At 44.8% G+C, this 22,230-nt stretch overlaps 1 protein-coding gene across 2 annotated transcripts in view; it reads left to right on the forward strand.

The window, feature by feature from the left end:
• LOC147464864 (NADP-dependent malic enzyme-like) overlaps positions 1-22,230 on the forward strand; it is a 134,913-nt gene that overhangs the window by 35,930 nt on the left and 76,753 nt on the right. For both annotated transcript variants that reach the window (XM_086516928.1, XM_086516933.1), the window contains exons 2-4: positions 2,862-2,982; positions 3,866-3,940; positions 4,030-4,181. In XM_086516928.1, coding sequence (XP_086373054.1) covers positions 2,862-2,982; positions 3,866-3,940; positions 4,030-4,181 — 348 coding nt within the window. The remainder of the gene's footprint in view (positions 1-2,861; positions 2,983-3,865; positions 3,941-4,029; positions 4,182-22,230) is intronic.

Below are 22,230 nucleotides of genomic sequence, written 5' to 3' on the forward strand. Positions count from 1 at the left end.
CCATGCACTATAATCTTGGGGTCTTAAGCTCGCGAGGAACTTGGGTTCTTGAGGGTCTTGAGGTTCTTGAGGTCCTTGATTCGTGAGAATCTTTGATTCTTGAGGTTCTTGAGTCTTGAGGGTCTTGGGTTCTTGGGGTTCTTGAGGTTTTCTTTCGCTTGCAAATCGCGTTGAGAAGGATCTTCTCTTCACCTGAGTTTTACTCTTTTCTGCGGGCGCACCCCTTGGCGGCCTTGCGCTCACACCAAGGTTTCTTTTTCCCACCTCACGTCGATTGACCGGCCGCTAAGTGCACGGTCCGCTCTCAATGAGTGAAAAGAGACACAAGGGGAGGCTGGACAAGCCCTTCTTTCTTGGGATTCCTGTCACTCTTCAACAAAACACGATTAGGAATCGCCACGCCCAAGTAAACTTGGGTTCGTGCGATTGCAACAAGCAAAAAAAAATTCTTGTGGTTCTTTCCTTGAGTAATGCAGAACACTTCCAAAGCTCTGATACCAATGTTAGGTGCAACGGAATGAATGTTGTTTTTTCTCAAGATTAGTGATCTTTATTGCTCAAGGTTCCTTTTTAGTTCTTAGGGAAAGAGAGAGCTTCGAACAAAGTGAGTGGATGTTGTGCGTGCAAGTGAATGAGATTGAGAGAAGGAGAGAGAAGAGATACGACACTGAGAGGTTGTAAAACCCTCCTCCAAAGGCCCCACTCTCGTCGGTGAGAGTGGTCTACTTTGATTGCACAAAGTGTACAATGCGTATCAATGGACTGATGCAAGTTGGACTATGCCGACGACGACGACGGTGATGACGACGACGACTTGATGGCTGAAATCTGTAGGCTTCTAATTGCTGAATTCGGGGACTGTTTCGGTGGCTGAAAATGACTGTTTTGGCTGCGTTTTTTGAGGCTAAACTTGGGGAAACATCTGCAACCGTCTAAGGCTGAGCTGCTACTGCGTCTATGGCTGAATTCCTGCGTTTTTTCACTGCTGAATTTGCAGGTTTCCTAGCGTTAGTAGTTGGGGCTGAAAACGCTGGAATCTGATGTAGTCGAAGGCTGAAGACAAAAATGCTAGCTGGTTCTGCCTATTGGCAAAAACGCTGGGCTGCTGGAGGTAAAAATGCTAATGGGCTGAATTAGCAAAACGCTACTGCTGATGAATTCTGGCGATGGATCCACAATCTTCTAACTCTAGGGTGTTGAGGGTGATGGCGAGGACTGCCAGTGAGGAAAACGCCAGAGATGGGGGTTTTACTGCTGGGAACAAAAAACGCTAAAGATCTTTGGGGGGTACTGCTGAGAAGTTGCCTGTTGAGCGGGGAGCTCCTGCTGCCTCTTCTGCAGAAAGTGCTAACTTGGGTTTTCTTATATATTAACTTAGCAAAATTGCCCTACCTACTTTTGTTGGAAAGTCACTTAAAAATAATAAGTGAAAATAACCAATAAATAGGAAAATATGCTAAATGCACTCGAAAATTTTCCTAACTGATGCTAATGGATTCGGATGGGAATTCGGATGATCATGCTGTGTGCAACCGGAGGATATGCATCTATGCTAAGTAACTGGGCATGCACGGTCTACGAATAGACTCACAAAAGTGTCAGATCATTGCTAATCTAACTGACTGAATTGACGGGAACCTTGCTATGGTGTAGCTTGTCCACGGACACATAGGGTTGGGATGTGTGACGTGACATCATAGGCACCTGGAACCGGCCCGAATAGCCGGTGCGGTGCCGGCAAAGATAGGCAAGGCTAGGGGATAGAGGAGGTTGCTGGCAGATTTCGCTACACAAGGGACAGAGAGATCGTAAGTCATTTTCAGCTGAAAAGACCAGCGCTGGTTTTTTCCTAATAGAAGCGTTGCTTTTATTTTATTCATCGGCTACCCACTTATTAAAACTCGAGGTGAGAACTGATGCCACACAACTCTTTTTAGGCACAGATGCAATGCAAATATGGATTCCTCATGGAAAAAGATTTGCTTTTCCCGGAAATCACCTAAAAATATTCCGCTTTTTAGAAAAAGCTTCTCAAAACCCATCTTTATTCTTGTGTTTGTATCTTTACGCACGTTCCTTTTTCCAGTTCGGATTTCTTGCCAGACCAATGGAATATTCCCTTTCCGATGCTCCCGTCACCCAGCACGTGACGCATCAAGAATATCCCCTTCCCGGTCTCTCCCACCGAACTAACGGTATAACCCCTTCGTGATGCTTAATGTGACCCATCATATGACACATCAAAGTTGTCCGTTCCTGATGGATTTTAATAATTCCAGTAAATCTACAGTACTAAACCTTTACAATTCAAGTGCACACATTTAAATATTCTTATTTCAATAAATAGATATTACGTAAGAAAAATAAGAAAATAGTCCATATAGCAGCATAATGGCCAAGTCTTATCAAACTTCACCAAAATATTATGGCCCTTCTTGAATCCTTGAGGATACTAAGAGGGTGGCCTACAAACTTGAGTTGCCAAAACGATTTAAGTAGTTCATTTCAGCAAGCTGAAAAAGACCACAGATCCTAGAGGATTTGATTGAACAACCAAAGATTCCACATGAACCGAGAAAATTGAAAATTGAAGCGTTAAAATCTTTTAATTTTGAAAAGATGAGATTCAGCCTCCTGACCTCCTTAGTCTCACTGATCAGAAGTTACTTTCACTTGTTTGTTTTGTCATGTATAAAAGAAGCTCAAGTGTAGTTAACCGCGTCAATGAAAAATTTCATTTGCATTTTTCTCCCCGAGAATCTATACATTAGCATAGAGTTCAATCCTTTGAAAGGACTCAAAATTTTCCTAGTATGGCTGCAGTTGTATCTCTAATCATGTCTTTATTTTTCTGTTGGCAGTGGTTTGGAGCTTTTGCGCAATCCGCAATACAACAAAGGATTGGCTTTTTCACAAAGAGAGAGAGAGAATCACTATTTGTTAGGCTTGCTACCTCCGGCGCAACTGACTCAAGAACTTCAGGTAGTTTAAAGATCAAATCCTTTCTGGATAGTGTTCTTGATCATGTGCTTGCATCATGATTGAACCCTTTTGAGTCTTAGGTTTCTGCTTTTATTTTAAAAAGGTTTCTTACCACTATCTTAAGTAGATTAGTTGAAGGGCTTTAGCTGTCTGTGGTAGGTATGATCCACACGTCGGATGTTAGCTGTGAATGCTACCTTCCAAATACATATAGGATAATTTTTTCCCTTCGTTTTCTAAGTTGGATTTTATGAAATGGTTTTTGGCCATACCAGAGAACTCTATGAGAATTCTATGGCAAAGACAATAGCCCAAGTACTTTAGAATTGTTTTGAAGAACTCCTCTTTTTAATTCTGAGGGCCACTTGTATGCAGATGCCTTGGGATCTTCTGTACTTATTTAGTGGTGTTTGTTAGTATTGATGCAAGGAAGGTTAGGAACTTGTAAAGTATATGGTTCTGATCAGTACTAGGTGAAGTTCATTTTTCCTTCTGTTAGTATATTGGAGATCTTTTTTTTTTTTTCCGGGAAAGATTTTGTCCTGAGTGAAACATCCGACTGAGAAGGGGTTTGATTTAATTGAGATATTTTATTCTCATAAGGTTTAAATATATGAGTGGAAGGTATTTCCTGTCTTGTTGTATTGGGTTTAGCTTCACAGTTGATTGTGGGCGTGTGTAAGTTCATGTATCTGTCAAACACGTTATGAGCCCAAATTTTTTCAGACTTTCCAAATTTCTTTGTATTTTAAAAGCTGTTTAACACATTATTTTTACAAAAATTGAGCTTTCAATGCAAACTAGATATGAAGCGCATCCAGGGTAGATCCTTTTAGGGAGTGCTATTGATGACTCAATGTGTGGATACATGGCTGTGATACAGGTTGAGAAAATAATGAATAATATTCGCAGCTATTCGGATGCCATACAGAAGTACATAGCTATAATGGGCTTGCAGGTATTGTCACCCTGGTCTTATGCTTGAAAATGTGATGCTCAAGTTGTCGTGGGTTTTAAGGAAAATGATATTTCTCTATGATCTTTCAGGAACGCAATACAAGATTATTTTTCAGAGTATTGATCGAGAATGTGGAGGAGATGCTTCCAATAGTTTACACACCGACGGTGGGTGAAGCATGCCAAAAATATGGTTCTATTTTCCAGCACCCACATGGCCTCTATATCAGCTTGAAGGAAAGGTGAATGCAATATGTGTTACTTGTTTTAGGCATGCTCTTGCTTCCCATATTCACCTACTGGCTCGATTCTACTTATTTGTTGGCTAGAATCTTCACAGATTCCCAATGAAGATTCCATTCTGCCTTGAAGCTTTGGTAAAAGCCTTTTCTCATTTGCCTGCACCAGCCTGTCCTCGATCTCACCACCTTGGGTTCAGAGGAATAGTTTCATGTGAGCCAGTTAACTACATGTGCTCTCCTGCCGACTGCGGGACGTAAAAAAAAAAACCTTTGCTCCTCCCTTCCCCGTTGCGTGCCGGATCCTCTCCCTCCCTCGGTGCCACATGGCGTGTCTGCCTATCTTGCACGCCTCATGGCTCTTTGCCTCCTTGTGCCACCTGCCGCCGACACCTTGCCCCCCCCCCCCCCCCCCCCCCCCCACCCAAAAAAAAAAAAAAAAAAAACACATACCTATATCACTTGTTTGATGGATGTAACTTGTTGGTCTCATAGGTCATTTTGGCCTTTTGCAGATGTTAAAAGTGTTCTCTCTCTCGCTTACACAAGCCAGAGCCCGAGAGAGAGAGCTACATTACATATGTCATTGCACAATGTACTATGAGATATGGGCCGTTTCCATTGCTTATTCATAGAGGGTTTCGGTCCTTTCTCTAGGGTCATGAGTTATGAGGATCAAAGATGTCTTGGGCTATATCTACTTGAGTTACACAGACATAGAGACACTTTACTGGGGAGAGATAGAGAGAGAGAGTCCCCGAGACAGATTACATATTATTTTCACTAGATATGGGACAGCTAGAGAAGTAGCCATACTGCAGAGCTCGGCCCACACTCATTCTACCACTACCAGTACTCTCATCGACCGAGCACTGGAGCTAAGGAGATCCATACGGCCACGATTGAGGAGAGGGGATACAGAGCATCAACGGAGACTACAACAGAAGATTCGAGCCATACTCTCGACATCTAGAGTGCAGATGAGCATGGATGAAACCGGCCTGTTCAATCCAAAAGGGCGGTAGACTTTACTTCAAACCTTGATTTAGCTTTCACCCATTATTAGTCGTCTATTCTACCTGTACTTTCAAGACACAACACGGGGGAAAGGGATACAGGTTGCTAGAATGCACCTGTATGAGAAGACTGACACCAGATTGGCCCCTAACTTAGGCGCCCCTTTCGGTATTTCTTTATTGTTTAAAAGAGGGAATAAATGTTGTGGTTCCCTACAAGATGCCCTGCACAAACTTGGCTGAATTTCAACTGTTCCGGCTCGATTTCGGCATCATAACTATACTAGGACCCTTCACAGTTAGTATTCCCACGCATTGAAGGACTTTCCCGACGCATACGGGCACTTTGCAAAACCTGGCGAGAATCTGCAGCACGCTGAATTCTCTGTTTTCAGCCCTGAAAATGCGCCAAATCACCTGTACAACAGTCCCCTCGCGTCCCCGAACCTCCTGGGGGTATTAGGGACCGTTTAGGGCCAAAACCCTAAACCTGCAAAAATACACAGCAGGCTGTAATTTACTGTTTCGGGCTCCGTTTTGCGAGCCGTTTGCATACGTAGCAAGTCCTCGAGCTCCCGCACCTGCAGGGCTACTTGCCTTTTGAATCCGACGAGATTTCTGGCGTGAAACCTCTCCGAACTCACCTGTACTTGCGGGGGATTAGCCGCTAGCTAATCCAGTACCTGTGCAAGAGGCTCTTGCCTCGGCAATCGCGCATGAACCCACACAACTGTACATTGGTCAATTGAAAAGCCCACTAGAGGGGCATAACATACTGCCATAGGGGAGAGAGAGGGCAATGCGTAGCGTGCAGGGCATCACTCCTGGCACCGCACTGTACATAGGAGGGAAAGCAAGCACTCCATAGCTCGTAACCTGTGACAAAACTGAAAAATGAGCCTTCTTCCTCCTAAATTCAGCGCCACTTCTTGTTGCATGAGGAAAGTGCACCAGAAGGTGCCACTTGGCACATTTACAAGCATTTTCCCGTTTCGGGGTTGCCGCCTAAAAATCTCCCAACCGGTTGCCTAGTTGACTTCACGGCAGAGTAAGAAAATGTTCCCCTTGTCATTCTGGAGGTAATGACGCAAACACATTTTGAGGTCGCAAAATAGCAGTTCGCTAAATTTTAGGAGATGTTGCCATTGTATCTTTCTAGGTCATCTGACCCCCTTTGTACATTATAGCCACACCCAAAATTGAAATGTAGCCTCTGTAGCAAAGGATTCCACTTTGGCTAGTCAATGACCCCACTTTGGCTAACCATAGTCTTTGTCCAACATTAGTGCTCTCTTGCCCTCAGGCCTGGACTCCCTCTGGACAGTTCCACACTAGCTATGCAATGCAGGGCAGTTAGATTTCCCGAGGGGTGTTTCCAAAAAGTGAAAGTAAATAGATAATAAGAAAGAAATCAACAAAAAGGATAGATAGTAGTCACACGTTGGTGACATACCCCCCTCTTGAAATCTCAAACGTCCTCGTTTGCATCTATCACAGTCAACACTGATGTATTCAACACCGGTCGACACATGTACGACACATACATGCTCATTGTCAACCCTGGTGTATTCAACACCTCGTCGACACATGTATTGCCTGCGTGTGAACCCTGTCCCAATGACATAGTGGTAGCTTCGCACTCTGCCATTGTTTTGAGTCACTAACTTTCCAATGACAAATGATAGCCACACATTTTGCCACTGTCTTATAGTACACGTTGGATCCCGTAACACTTTCGAGCATACACATGTACTCTTTTATAGAAGCAATTACTGTATTCTTGACAAACTGACAAGAAATACTCACTTCTATAGCACTAAGCACACTTTTGGACATTCCATAAGAGCAACTGCCAAACTGACAATCTGTACAACTCTAACATTCATGTAACAGGTATTTCATTTGAGCTCACTTTAAATACCATGTACATCATTTGTTTCAAAAGCCATTGTCACACTGACAATCCATGTAGCTTTCAAACTCAAGGGGCCCAAGGTAGGTTGCACATCGAAGGCTTCAAGGTAAAGTGATAACACAGTTGGTGACTCTGCAAGTTCACCTTCTTCCATCCACTTAGCATCCATTGGTGGATAGTTTCTGAACTTTACCAAGTAACGCCTATTGAACGTAGCAAGAGCATTTGTGAGACCAAAGGGCATCACTAAAAATTCGTAAAGGCCAACCGTTGTTCTAAAAGCAGTCTTGTGCACATCCTCTGATCTAATGCGGATCTGATGGTACCCACTCTTTAGATCTATCTTGCTAAACATAGCTGCTCCTTCTAATTTGTCCAGAATATCATCAATTCTAGGTATAGGGAACCTATTCTTGATGGTATTCTTGTTCAGTGCACGGTAGTCGATGCACATATGCCATGGGCCATCCTTTTTCTGCACCAACAACACTGGAGAATAGAATAGGGATGAACTGGGCTGAATCAGCCCCTTTTCTAACAGCTCCTGTACGTGGCCCATTATCTCTTTTTGCTGAGCCGCACTAACCCTGTACGGAGGCTTATTTGGTGGGCTACTGCCTGGCACTAAATCTATCGCATGGTCCTCGGGTCTCTTTGGCGGTAATTGAGACGGTAATGAATCGGAAAAATAGTCACTATACTGTTGTAAAAACATTGACCTTTCTTTATGTAGCACAGATAAATTTGATTCATCACAATCTGACACTTCACGTGCAAAAACCAAGTACGCAGAAAGATGCTTTTTCATTACAGAAGTAATAGCAGAAGCTGATACAGTGGGAATAGACTCCCCTTTAAGCTTTACATCCAGAATGTGAGTCTTTCCCCTGCTCTGTACAATGATCTTTTTGTTGTAGGCATCCATGATTCCCTGTACACGAAATAACCAAGGAATACCTAACAACACATCACATCCGTCCAGTGGCATGATGTAAAATTCTTCAGGATCTACATAGGACTAGATATGTAGGCGTAACATTCGAATGATGGGTGTCATAGCTTCTTTCCTTTCCTGTCCTCTCTGTCTTCAGAATCAGCTGGCCTTTTCTTTGTAGGACAGTTGTAAGCAATGTGGCGAGGCTGCTCACAGATAAAGCATTTGTTCTCTGACCTCAGGACCTTCTTTTGCTCTTCTGACTTGCGAGGAAAACGTCTTTTCCATTTCTTCGCTGGTCCCTTTTCTGATTCATCCGTAGCGTTTTCTTTCCTTGCGTTGGCTCGCTCTTGAGTCACTTTCAGAGCCTCCTTGGGAACATATTTCTTCGCTGAATTTTTCTTGGCTGATCCTTCCTTGACTCTAGTATTGAATTCACAATCTTCTCCCTTGAGCAAACCATTGCCAGTGTTTGCTACCTCGATGAGTTGCGTCAAAGTAGTGACTTTTGTCTTCGTACAATACTTTCTCAATCCTTTGGGTAGGCCACAACAGTATTTTTCAATCTGTTCTGTCAATGGCACAAACCTATAGGAAGTTACTGGAAGTAGAGCTTTCCAAAACTTCCGATTGTAGTCATCCAGATTCTTGCAAGTAGCAGCATTATGCTGGTGCCATTCTGTCATGACATCTACTTCAAAGTCATCAGATAACCATGTTGCTACAAAAATCTGCTTGAAGTAAATCCATGTGGATGGAGCTTGCCCTTGAAGCAATAAAGTTGTCCACCATTGTCCCGCATTCCCTGTCAAGAAAGTGGCTGCCTTGCGGACCTTTGAAGCCTCTGTAAAGTTTCCCCCTGCATAGGCCTTGTCAAACTGTTGGAGAAATGAGAGAGCCTTCTTCCTGTCATCAAACCCTGTAAAGGTTGTGAATGACACACCTTTGCTACCTTCTTTCTACGGAGTTGGCCTCTCCAGCGGCGTTAAATTGTCATATGGAAGTGACTGAAACATGGGAACACTATTAGGGTTCATCTGTGTTCCTTGGCCGCTATTAACTTGACCTGGAAATGCCATATTTGGCTGCTGATTTGTAATTCCAGCCATACCAAAATTTTCCTGTGGCATCCCAAATTGGCCGTGAGTGCTCTGAAACCCTGGTAGCATGCCCGTGACACCATACATGGGGTTAGGCATCATCGTTTGAGCACCCCCGAACACTGTTCCTGGCGTGTAAAACTGATTTCCAGGTGCATGACCAGCCATGCTCTGGAATACCGATCCACCTCCAAAATAGCCAGGGTGTACTGAAGGTGGTGGGAAGACCTGTTGCATAGCCTGTAGGTTGCTACCCTCCCCATTAGAACCAGCTATAGACTGCTGAAAAGTGGCTGGCTGAACTGGTACAGCTTGAAAGACTGGCATCTCAGCCACCTGTTCTTGCACCTTAGGCACAGGTTGTGGAGACTGCATATTCTCCGTTAAGTGTACATGTGTTTCCATTCACTTTGCAGTATGAATCACCTGTGTTCGAGCCTTAACAGGCTTTTGAATATGATCCAGTGACCCAACTTGCAGAGACGGAACAGGAGGTTGCAAAAAGGGTAAAAACCTCGGGTTCTGTATTACTTGTGTGAACATAGCCACAGCAGTAGCCAACTGGGTCCTGAATATATCATCATCCGTCTGTGGTGGTCTTGAAGACTCACCCACTTCATGTATCTGTTGACCCTGTGAAGAGGAAACCTCTTCAGTCACATCATCTGGTCTGTTAGCCATAATTGCAAATCCCTGTGTTTGGTCTATGATCCCCTGTGTCTTCAAGCCCAACCTGACCAAGGCTCACTTCTATGGGAAAAATTGATTTGATCCCGGGGATGGAACCATGAGACTGGCCTGTTCAATCCAAAAGGGCAGTAGACTTTACTTCAAACCTTGATTTAGCTTTCACCCATTATTAGTCGTCTATTCTACCTGTACTTTCAAGACACAACACGGGGGAAAGGGATACAGGTTGCTAGAATGCACCTGTATGAGAAGACTGACACCAGATTGGCCCATAAGTTAGGTGCCCCTTTCGGTATTTCTTTATTGTTTAAAAGAGGGAATAAATGTTGTGGTTCCTTCATGCTGCCCCGCACAAACTTGGCTGAATTTCAACTGTTCCGGCCCGATTTCGGTAGCATAACTGTACTAGGACCCTTCACAGTCAGTATTCCCACGCATTGAATGACTTTCCCGACGTATACGGGCACTTTGCAAAACCTGGTGAGAATCTGCAGCACGCTGAATCCTCTGTTTTCAGCCCCGAAAATGCGCCAGATCACCTGTACAGCAGTCCCCTCGCATCCCCGAACCTCTTGGGGGTATTAGGGACCGTTTAGGGCCAAAGCCCTAAACCTGCAAAAATACACAGCAGACTGTAATTTACTGTTTCGGGCTCCGTTTCGCGTGCCGGTCGCATACATAGCAAGTCCTCGAGCTCCCGCACCTGCAGGGCTACTTGCCCTTTGAATCGAACGAGATTTTTGGTGTGAAACCTCTCCGAATTCACTTGTACCTGCAGGGGATTAGCCGCTAGCTAATCTAGTACCTGTGCAAGAGGCTCTTTCCTTGGTAATCGCGCATGAACCCACACAACTGTACATTGGTCAATTGAAAATCCCACTAGAGGGGCATAACATACTGCCATAGGGGAGAGAGAGGGCAATGCGTAGCGTGCAGGGCATCACTCTTGGCACCGCACTGTACATAGGAGGGAAAGCAAGCACTCCATAGCTCGTAACCTGTGACAAAACTGAAAAATGAGCCTTCTTCCTCCTAAATTCAGCGCCACTTCTTGTTGAGGAAAGTGCACCAGAAGGTGCCACTTGGCACATTTACAAGCATTTTCCCGTTTCGGGGTTGCCGCCTAAAAATCTCCCAGCCGGTTGCCCAGTTGACTTCACGGTAGAGTAAGAGAATGTTCCCCTTGTCATTCCGGAGGTAATGACGCAAACACATTTTGAGGTCGCAAAATAGCAGTTCCCTAAATTTTAGGAGATGTTGCCATTGTACCTTTCTAGGTCATCTGACCCCCTTTGTACACTGCAGTCACACCCAAAACTGAAATGTAGCCTCTGTAGCAAAGGATTCCACTTTGGCTAGTCAATGACCCCACTTTGGCTAACCATAGCCTTTGTCCAACCTTAGTGCTCTCTTGCCCTTATGTTTGGACTCCCTCTGGACAGTTCCATACTAGCTATGCAATGTAGGGCAGTTAGATTTCCGAGGGGTGTTTCCAAAAAGTGAAAGTAAATAGATAATAAGAAAGAAATCAACAAAAAGGATAGATAGTAGTCACACGTTGGTACTAGTATGAGTGTTTTAGTTTTAGTGTTAGTTCTTTGTAATTTTCGTACTCAAACATGATATCAGATTCACCGATTGTAACTTTTTGGTCTCATATGTCATTTTGGCCTTTCGAAGACGTTAAAAATAACATTTCATGTCATTTCATTCCTCTCTCTCTCTCTCTCTCTCTCTCTCTCTCTCTCATAGGAGCCGTCCCGACAGAGTGCCTACCTTGGAGGATATTGGATCTCTATAGCCTTTTGGATATTGATGTATGTGCACATGATGCCTCTACTGTTAAAGATCTCCATTGTATCAGCTCACCCTTTGTATTCCCTTTGTATCAGCTTTCACCCCACCCCTACCCACTATTTTCTTTGTAGTTCTTTGTTCTTTTTGTACCCAGACGTGGTATTAGATTCATCAGATGTAACCTTTTGGTCTCATAGGTCATTTTGGCCTTTTGAAGACGTTAATATTACATTTCATTTCATTTTTCTCTCATACATTGCAAGATACAGCAACAGTGGCATACCCACACATTGAGCCTGCGCAGAGACGAGGTTCTCGGATCATACCCCAAAATAGTTGGTATGATGAGGAGTGTAGAGAGACGAGAGATTGGCTTCAGAGGGTGGTGCCTTTGGGAGTCATCATTGCTTCTTGGCGCTTAGTGCGACGGAAGATGTGGGCATTTCTAGCTTGAATAAAGCAAAATTTATACGAGTTATTTTTGAGCTAGGACTTAGGCGAGGCATGGCGACTCTTCTATGGGCACTCTCCCCCTCCAGCCATCACCTCTACAGAGGTCTGGGGTCAGTATGCATCGTCCCTATGCACAGTTTTGGGGCAGCCACCTCTACCGCATCCTCCATAGCCATGCCCACACACACGCGTTGTCTTTACTGCCGAGATGGTAAAGAAGGCCATTGATAGGATGAGGACCAGTAGAGCATATGATCATGATGGCCTAGTAGTAGAGCATTTTATACATGCTAGAGATCTCCTTGCAGAGCTTCTAGGAGTGATGTTCAACTGGGCCATGTGTGAGGGCCTACCTGATACTTTGTGTCTGTCTACTATCGTACCCATCTTCAAGTCAAGGGACCGTATGGAGCCGGGGAACTACTGCACTATCATGATTGGACACACATTGGCACGGCTGTACGCATCCATCCTTGAGCAGGAGTTGAATAGCTGGGTAGAGAAACAGGATGTACGAGCAGCAACAGGGAGGTTTTAGTAGGGGTTTCTCTTCTCTTGATCACATTATGACACTCAAGAGCCATTATTGAGGAGGGAAGATCACATGGGAGACTGCTCTGTTGTAGCTTTGTGGGTTTCGGTAAACCTTTTGACACAATGCCCAGAGCTAGAGTGATGCGTAGACCCATGAGATGGGGGTACCCAGTGCCCACACAGTTGATTTGGGGGATCATGGCTCTATACAAGTCAATAGTGGGGCATGTATGCACTCTAGAGGGAATATTTGATTTGGTTCACTCCACTATCAGGGTGAAGCAGGGTTGTTATGTATGTAGATGAGGTATCTAATCACATTGAGAGGGATGGTGATAGAGGAGCACAATTGGTAGGGACATGGATGCCACTTTTGTTATATGATGATGATATGTGTTGATTTCTAGGTCTTCGGAGGGGATGCAATGGCACTTAGATGCTTTACATACATTTGCCCATGATAGTGGATTGTTTGTTAACCTTGGCAAAACCAAGGTTATGGTATTTAACTCCACACCGTAGTGGGTCAAGAGGTCAACACCCACATTCACATATGGTCAGGAGACATTGGAGTATACAGATGCATACACCTATCTTAGGGTAGTCTTCAGTGGACCTGTGTTTTCATTGAGGAGAGTAGTAGAGACTAGACTGACCCGAGCTTATTTAGATTTGGGGGGATTGGAGGAGATGTGTTCGCATGTTCAATTTCAGGAACCTCGAACAAAGATGTCACTTTCTGACACTCTATTGGGTTCAGCTATGCTTTACGTAGTTCGGATATGGGGACCCTCAATGGATCACCATGGTAGATCTGGTAGCACTGTTCGATGGAGATGTATGGAGAATCCTTAAGTCACTATGATTTCTCTGATGATTCGAGGCTTCAGTGCCACATGTATTAGAGCCGAGCTAGCTGCCCTTCCCCTCGTCCTCAAGGCACTTACTAGATCAGTCTCCTTTATGCACAGTTTATGGGATCTCCCCAGAGATGGATATGCTCGGCTAGCCCTGGAGTCCTCCTAATAGCTAGTGCTGCAGGGTGATACAACATATTGGTATGGGCAAATGACATCATGGTTTTAGTTACATGGTCTCAGCATGGACAGATTGCCTCCGTTCCAGTACTCCTTGGATGCACCTCCTCCAAAACACCCCCTTTTTAGTCCCTTTGTACTTGGTTATTGTATCAAATTCACCACTTGTTAATATATCATTTCATTTCTCTCTCTAGCTAATGCTCAAGCTCTCATGCTCACTCTACTTTATTTTTCTAGCTCACTCTCATGCTCATATTGCCCTCACGCTGTCTCTCTTGCACATGGCACACACGAAGGATGGGTGGAACCTTTTCCACAACAAAATTTAGCCGACATTAGATGGCTGGCTTTAATCGCTGCTGCTAAAACATCAAGCAACGGGTGTGCTTGCAATAAGCACAGGGCCTACTTGATTAGCGGAGGGTCTGCGTGTGTGCGTGTGCGTGTGTGTGTGTGGCCAACAAATTGGCTATCACTTGCAACATGCAGCACACGAGCAGTGTGCCAGGTCAAATAAGAGTAGCGCAAGCAATGTGCCAGTCGCAAGTGGGGGTTGACACAAAGCAAAAAAGCTACCATTGCAAGTAGCGTGTGTGTAGAGTAGGCTCAACGGGTGACAATGGCAGGTTCTCGCGACACAATTCATGATGGACCAATCTAACTTACCTGAGATCCAGATGCGTATCAAACCCCGCCTAAAGCAGAGGTTACATTTAGGCATAAAATTCAGGACAACACATTGTCACCCGGTTCTCTCAGAGGAGGGAAACTACTCAAGGTAACGAGACCTAATATTTGAGGAGGTACAGTTGATGATTAAGACTAAGACGGAGTTGAACCTTATGAGGGGAGACATTGAGAAAGAGATTTATGCAAATGTGGAGAATTATAGAAATGCTATGTGTCCATATATGAGGAAAGAGCTGGACAGAGATGCTTGGTAAGGGTGATGAGATGTACATGGCGTAAATCAGGAGAAGCAAGCTATTGCGAGGGCAGAGGTGCAGTTGTTGGAAGGTGTGATGCAAAAAAGGTTAGATGATGAGTCGTGGAAATCAGATATGGAAAGATGCATAAGCGCATAAGATACATTGTTTGAAGAACTTAAGGTAAAACTGACCGCTTGTAAAAGTATTCTTGGAAAGGAGGGAGAAATGCAGCCCTCAGTTATTAAGGAGCTCAAGAAGATCAAAGAACAAGACAAAATTCTTAAAAAAGAGGAAGAGCAGAAGTCGAGAACAACCTCTTCATGGGCAGATGTCACCAAAACACAAAAGAAGGTTGTTGAAGCTGAAGAGTGGATTGAGATTGCAAAGAAGGGAAAGCCAAGAAGGATGAAGCTACACCGACAATCACCGTTATCAATATGACCATTGAGGAAGAGCAAAAAAGGAAGACTAGAGCCCTTCATGTTCGTGTTACAGGCCTCAAGGACATTGGGAATGTGGAAGAAGAAGTGAAACTCTTGAAACGCATGGGCATTACACATAGGTGCATGGAGAGTGGGAGGGAAAGAGCACTCATTTTACGCTTCCCTATTGTGGAAACTAGGAGAGAGTTCTTGAAGAAGAAACCAACTTTTAAACAAATTGGGATTTTTTGGGTGATGACCTCATTTTAGCGCAAATTGCACACATGCAAGAGCCAATGCTAGGAATCAAGGCTACGAGGGAGAAGGGAAAAATTGCTTTTTATTAAGAGTGGGGTGGAGGTGATCTTGGAAAGATGCACTACATGACAGTGCAAGACCTATGGAACCAGCCTTAAAATGGAAGTATGGAATTGTAATGGATCAATGAAGCTAATTGTGGGTGCATTTGAGGATAGCTTCAAGGGAAGAGACATTATTTTCTGCTTTGAGACATCAAACTCCCGGTGTATCACTTTCTAGAGCGATGGGATGACATCGAGAGACCACTTGTAGATAGGAGGTGAGATCAGAGCATGAAGGGCGTGGGTCAAGAGGTGTGACAATTTTATTCAAGGAAGAGTTGCACCCTCTCATTTGTAGAGATGAGCATGCTAGATATATGTGGGTTGGGGTGAGAGCAGAGACGCGGAGGCTATTTTATATTGCAATATGCTATTCCCCCCGAGCATATCTCTCTATGCATTGCCCAAGGGGAAGCCACCATACATGATTTTAGATGAAGACATTTGGGAGTTCTCTAGGGATGAGGATGTTATCCTCCTAGGGGACATCAATGTCAAGGCGGGCCACTCTCAAACAACCTTCTATGATACCTCAGAGAGATGTTAAGAGAGCTGGATGTCAGTGATCTGGGATTGGCCATGTGCTCATTGGATGTGGTGCATAATGAATATGCGAGATATTTAACAGACATGGGGATTGCACATGGACTGGCCATCCTAAGTGGCCTATAGAGATTTTTAGTAGAGGAATGAGCACAGTGGATTGTGTTATGGCTCAACCCAGTTTTATACCATGTATTCGAAATTTCACACTCGACCCCGGGTGAGGTATGTCACGCGTGACGATAGCTGGGTGTGGGTATTGAATGGTGAACCCCCCGAGCCCTCTACGTTGGTGGAAGTTTTTCTTGAGAAGAGGAAACATGTGTGAGCGTATATTGATGGCAGGAGACCCTTCTGGCACGGGGCATTTACACACACACACACACACACACATGAGCATACATCAACACATAGAGCAACGTACTAGGTGGGTAGCAATAGATCACGCCTTCCTCACATTTATAGTTTCATTCCAGTTTAGTACATCGGAGACTGACTTTGTCTAAATGGATAGCATTTACAGGCGCTTCACCACAGAGGAGCCGAGATGCCCATTACATGAGCTTACCCAGATATTGACAAAGACTCTACATGATGCAGTAGTAGAGGCATACCCACACCCCCAACCTGGGCACAAACGACATTCTAGGAGTATGCCCCAGAACATTTGGTTTGTAGAGAGACAAGTGCCACACTCCAGAGAGAGGTGCCATTACTCATACTCAGTCACAGATAGCCTTCCGGCTCCTAGTGCGATGGAAGAAAGCCATTGGCAGGATGAGGACCAATTGAGCATATAATTATGATGGATTGATGGTGAAGCACTTTGCACATGCTAGAGTTATGCTTGCAGGCTTCTTGTAGTAATGTTAAACCGAGCCATGTATGAGGGTTTTCCAGATACTTGGAGCATGTCTACTATTGTGCCTATCGTCAAGGTAGGAAACCCCATGGGAATACCGTACTATCATGATTGGGCACACACTAGATAGGTTGTATGCATCCATTCTTGAGCAGCAACAGAGTAGATGGGCAGAGAGAGCAGGCATTCGGGCATTAGGCTAGACAGTTTTCAAGTTTTCTACTCTTGATCATATATTGACACTCGGAGCTATTATTGAGGAAAGCAAATCACATGGTTGGAGGATTTATTGTACCTTCGTGGGTTTTCACAAAGCATTTGATATGGTTCCCAGAGCTTGACTGATGCAAAGACTACAGGGGATGGGAGTACCCACAGAGCTGATATGATGAGTCATGGCTTTATACAGGGGTGTCGTACGGTAGGTTTGTACTCCCGAGGGGTTATCTGAGCATTCCACTGTTAGAGTGAAACATAGATGCCCACTCTCCCCTACAGTATTTGATTTGCTTGTAGATGAGATTCAAATTACATTGAGAAAGAAGCTGACAGAGGAGCACATCTAGCAGGGGCTTGCATTTCAGTACTATTGTGATATTGTGTTGATCTCAGATCTGCCCGAGGGGATGCAGCGACACTTGTATGCATTGCCCACATTTGCTGGCAATAGTGGCTTGTCAGTGAACCTTGACAAGACCAAAGTTATGGTGTTCAACACCATAGCTCAATGGGTCAGGAGATCTGCACTGACCTTCAGATATGGTCAGCAGATGGTTGAGTAAATATATGCATACGCTTACCTGGGAGTGGTCTTCAAAGGTCCAAGTGTTCTCTTTGAGGAGAGCAATAGAGACCAGACTGAGGAGAGCAATTGCAGCTTTGGGGAAGATGGAGAGGATGTGTTCACAAATTCAGTTTCAGGAACTTCGAACAAAGCTCTGGCTATTTGACTCATATGTTACTTCAGCTGTGCTTCATTGGGTGCAGATATGGAGACCATCAGTAGACCATTATAGGCGAGTTGGCTGTATTGATGGATGGAGATGTATGGAGAGGCCTCTGGTTTCTATGATTTCCCGGATGATTAGGGCCAAGGATTTTGTACCACATGAGTTTTTTCGTGCAGAGCTTGTTGCTTCCCCGCTTGCCATAGAGACACTGACCAGGTCCATCTCTTTCATATACACTATATTGAGATCCTCCTCAAAGATAGTCTTCTCGATAGCTTGCCTCACAGGGAGACGCACCTTGTTGATATGCACAGATGACATCCTAGTTTCAACGACATGGATTTAGTATGGACAGACTACACCCCTTCCAGTACTCGTTGGATGCACCCTCCTTGTCCCTTACATGGACCGAGATTACTTGCCTCATTCGAGAGGATTTGATTCAACTAGAAGGGATATATGATCAGACTTGCCTATATGGACACTCATTTATCCCATGGGATATGCTCTGCTATTGGTCAAATGCGCACATCATCGCAGCAGCTAGAGATTGAGACCGACAGATTTAGGAGAGTACAAGCAAAGGCCAGGATTTTCCAATTGTGTCATGTAGAGCCAAAGAACATTACACACGGCTTATGGAATCAGATTGGCCCTTGAGTCCTCCAGACAGTTGGCTTTATACGGGGAGACAACATGCTGATATTGAAACCGGCCCGTAGGGCGGTAGACGTTAGCTTTCACCTGATCTTGAACACTTGACTTTACAACACAAAGCAATGACTTGAAAGGAACCTGTAATTGTGATTGGAAATTACACTTCTATTGCACTGAATCCATAGATACATGAGAAGTGCTAGCTTCTGGATCCCCCCCCCCCCCCCCCCCCCCCCCCAGCGCAGGTCTCTTTCCTTTTGACCTTTGCTCTTCTTGAGTTGGAGAATAGGTAGGTGGTAAACCAAAGGCTTCAAGGTATAGCTGCAATACATTTGGTGACTCTTAACAGTTCACTCTCTTCCATCCACTTTGCATCCATAGGTGGATAGTTCTTGAACTTCACCAAACATCGCCTTGTAACCTTGCCTTTGACTTTTCTTTCCTTGTGTGCCATGATCTATTCTCAAATATGCCTCTCCAGAATAGACTTGTCATCCGTGGGTCACGGTCATTGACAATCGACTGTGGCATATCATGGTACTTAAAGATATTGTACATAAAGAGACGTGCCATCTGATTTGGTTCTATCTTCTTCCTAATAGGAATGAGTTTGCTTCTAAATCTGCAAATAATGGTCCAGATTCCATCATTCCCTGTTTGTGTTCTTGGAAGATCAAAGATAAAATCCATTGCTATGCTTTCCCATGGTTTATCTGGAATCGGCAATGGCTGTAACAGCCTTGGTGCCTTTTGCCTGTCAAACTTGACCTTTTGGCAAATCACGCATGCTCGCACAAAGGCATCCACATCTCTCCTCAAGGTAGGCCAATAAAAGAATGTCTCAACCGCTTTCACTGTAGCATCTATACCACAATTGCCTGCATACGGTGGGACGTAACTCTCTACCATGACCTTATGTCGCAATGGCCTAATGACACAGAGTCTGCCATGCATCATCATAAAACCATCTCTGAGGAGGTAGTGCTCATGACATTGTCCTTCTTGTAATTGTTCGACGATCCTTGCAAAATCTTCGACACTCGCTGTCACCAGCGTGTGACTACTATCTATCCTTTTTGTTGATTTCTTTCTTATTATTGATTCATTTTCACTTTTTGGAAGCACCCCTCGGGAAATCTAACTGCCCTGCACTGCATAGCTAGTGTGGAACTGTTCAGAGGGAGTCCAGGCCTGAGGGCAAGAGAGCACTATGGTTGGACAAGGACTATGGTTAGCCAAAGTGGGGTCATTGACTAGCCAAAGTGGAATCCTTCGCTACAGAGGCTACATTTCAGTTCTGGGTGTGCTTGCAGTGTACAAAGGGGGTCAGATGACCTAGAAAGATACAATGGCAGCATCTCCTAAAATTTAGGGAACTGCTATTTTGGGACCTGAAAATGTGTCCGCGTCATTACCTCCGCTATGACTAGGGGAACATTTTATTACTCTGTCGCGAAGTCAAATGGCCAACCGGTCAGGATATTTTTAAGCGGCGAACCCGAAACGGGAAAATGCTTGTAAATGCGCCAAGTGGCACATTTTTGTGCACTTGCCTCCTCAAGGAAGAAGTGGCGCTGAATTTGAAGCTGGGAGAGGCTCATTTGCAGATTTTGTCACAGGTTAAGAGCTATGGAGTGCTTCCTTTCCCTGCTATGTACAGAGCGGTGCCAGGAGTGATGCCCTGCACGCTACGCACTGCCCTCTCTCTCCCCTATGGCAGTATGTTATGCCCCTTTAGTGGGCTTTTCAATTGACCAATGTACAGTTGTGTGGGTTCATGCGCGATTGCCGAGGCAAGAGCCTCTTGCACAGGTACTGGATTAGCTAGCGGCTAATCCCCCGCAGGTACAGGTGAATTCGGAGAGGTTTCACGCCAGAAATCTCGTCCGATTCAAAGGGCAAGTAGCCCTACAGGTGCGGGAGCTCGAGGACTTGCTACGGATACGACCGGCACGCGAAACGGGGCCCGAAACAGTAAATTACAGCCTGCTGTGTATTTTTGCAAGTTTAGGGTTTTGGCCCTAAACGGTCCCTAATACCCCGAGGAGGTTTGGGGATGCGAGGCGACCGTTGTACACGTGATCTGGCGCATTTTCGGGGCTGAAAACAGAGAATTCAGCGTGCTGCAGATTCTCGCCAGGTTTTGCAAAGTGCCCGCATGCGTTGGGAAAGTCAGTCAATGCGTGGGAATATTGACTGTGAAGTGTCCTAGTACAGTTATGCTGCGGAAATCGGGCCGGAACAGTTCAAACTCAGCCAAGCTTGTGTGGGGCAGCTTGAAGGGAACCACAACGTTTATTCCCTCTTTTAAACAATAAAGAAATTCCGAAAGGGACGCCTAAGTTAGGGGCCAATCTGTTGTCGGTCTTCTCATACAGGTGCATTCTAGAAGCCTGTATCCCTTTCCCCTTTGTTGTGATTTGAAAGTACAGGTAAAGTGGGCGACAAATTAAATGGGTGAAAGTAAATAAGGTTTAAGTTTAAACTCTACTGCTCTTTTTGAAATTACAGGCCGGTTTCATGGTTCCATCGCCGGGATTAAATTACTTTTTCCTATAGAAGTGAGCCTTGGTCAGTTTGGGCTTGAAGACACAGGGGCATCATAGACAAGAGACAGGGAATATTGCAATTATGGCTGATAGACCAGATAATGTGACTAAAGAGGTTTCCTCTTCACAGGGTCAACAGACACATGAAGTGGGTGAGTCTTCAAGACCACCACAGACGGATGATGATATATTCAGGACCCAGTTGGCTATTGCTGTGGCTATGTTCACACAAGTAATGCAGAACATGAGGTTTTTAGCTTTTCTGCAACCTCCTCTTCCGTCTCAGCAAGTTGGGTCACTGGATCATATTCAAAAGCCTGTTAAGGCTCGAGCACAGGTGATTCATACTGCACAGTCAATGGAAACACTTGTACACTTGACGGAGAACATGCAGTCTCCACAACCTGTGACTAAGGTGCAAGAACAGGTGGCTGAGATGCCAGTCTTTCAAGCTGTACCAGTTCAGCCAGCCACTTTTCAGCAGCCTATAGCAAGTTCTAATGGGGAGGGAAGCAACCTACAGGCTATGCAACAGGTCTTCCCACCACCTTAAGTACACCCTGGCAATTTTGGAGGTGGATCGATATTCCAGAGCATGGCTGGTCATGCACCTGGAAATCAATTTTACACGCCAGGAACAGTGTTCGGGGGTGCTCAAACGATGATGCGTAACCCCATGTATGGTGTCACGGGCATGCTACCAGGGTTTCAAAGCACTCAAGGCCAATTTGGGATGCCATCGGCAAATTTTGGTATGGCTGGAATTACAAATCAGCAGCCAAATATGGCATTTGCAGGTCAACTTAATTGCGGTCAGGGAACACAATTGAACCCTAACAGTGTTCCCACGTTTCAGTCACTTCCATATGCCAACTTAACGCCATTGGAGAGGCCAACTCCATACAAAGAAGGTGGCAAAGGTGTGACATTCACGACCTTTACAGGGTTTGATGACACGAAGAAGGCTCTCTCATTCCTCTAGCAGTTTGACAAGGCCTATGCTATGCTGGGGGAAACTTTACAGAGGCTTCAAAGGTCCGCAAGGCAGCCACTTTCATGACAGGGAATGCGGGACAATGGTGGACAACTTTATTGCTTCAAGGGCAAGCTCCGTCCACATGGATTTACTTCAAGCAGATTTTTGCAGCAACATGGTTATTTGATGACTTTGAAGCAGATGTCATGACAGAATGGCACCAGCTTAATGCTGCCACTTGCAAGAATCTCGATGACTACAATCGGAAGTTTTGGAAAGCTCTACTTCCAGTAACTTCCTATAGGTTTGTGCCATTGACAGAA

Source organism: Adiantum capillus-veneris, chromosome 1 (genome assembly GCF_014529385.1).
Source record: "Adiantum capillus-veneris isolate H3 chromosome 1, ASM1452938v2, whole genome shotgun sequence".
In the NCBI taxonomy this organism is placed as follows: Eukaryota; Viridiplantae; Streptophyta; class Polypodiopsida; order Polypodiales; family Pteridaceae; genus Adiantum; species Adiantum capillus-veneris.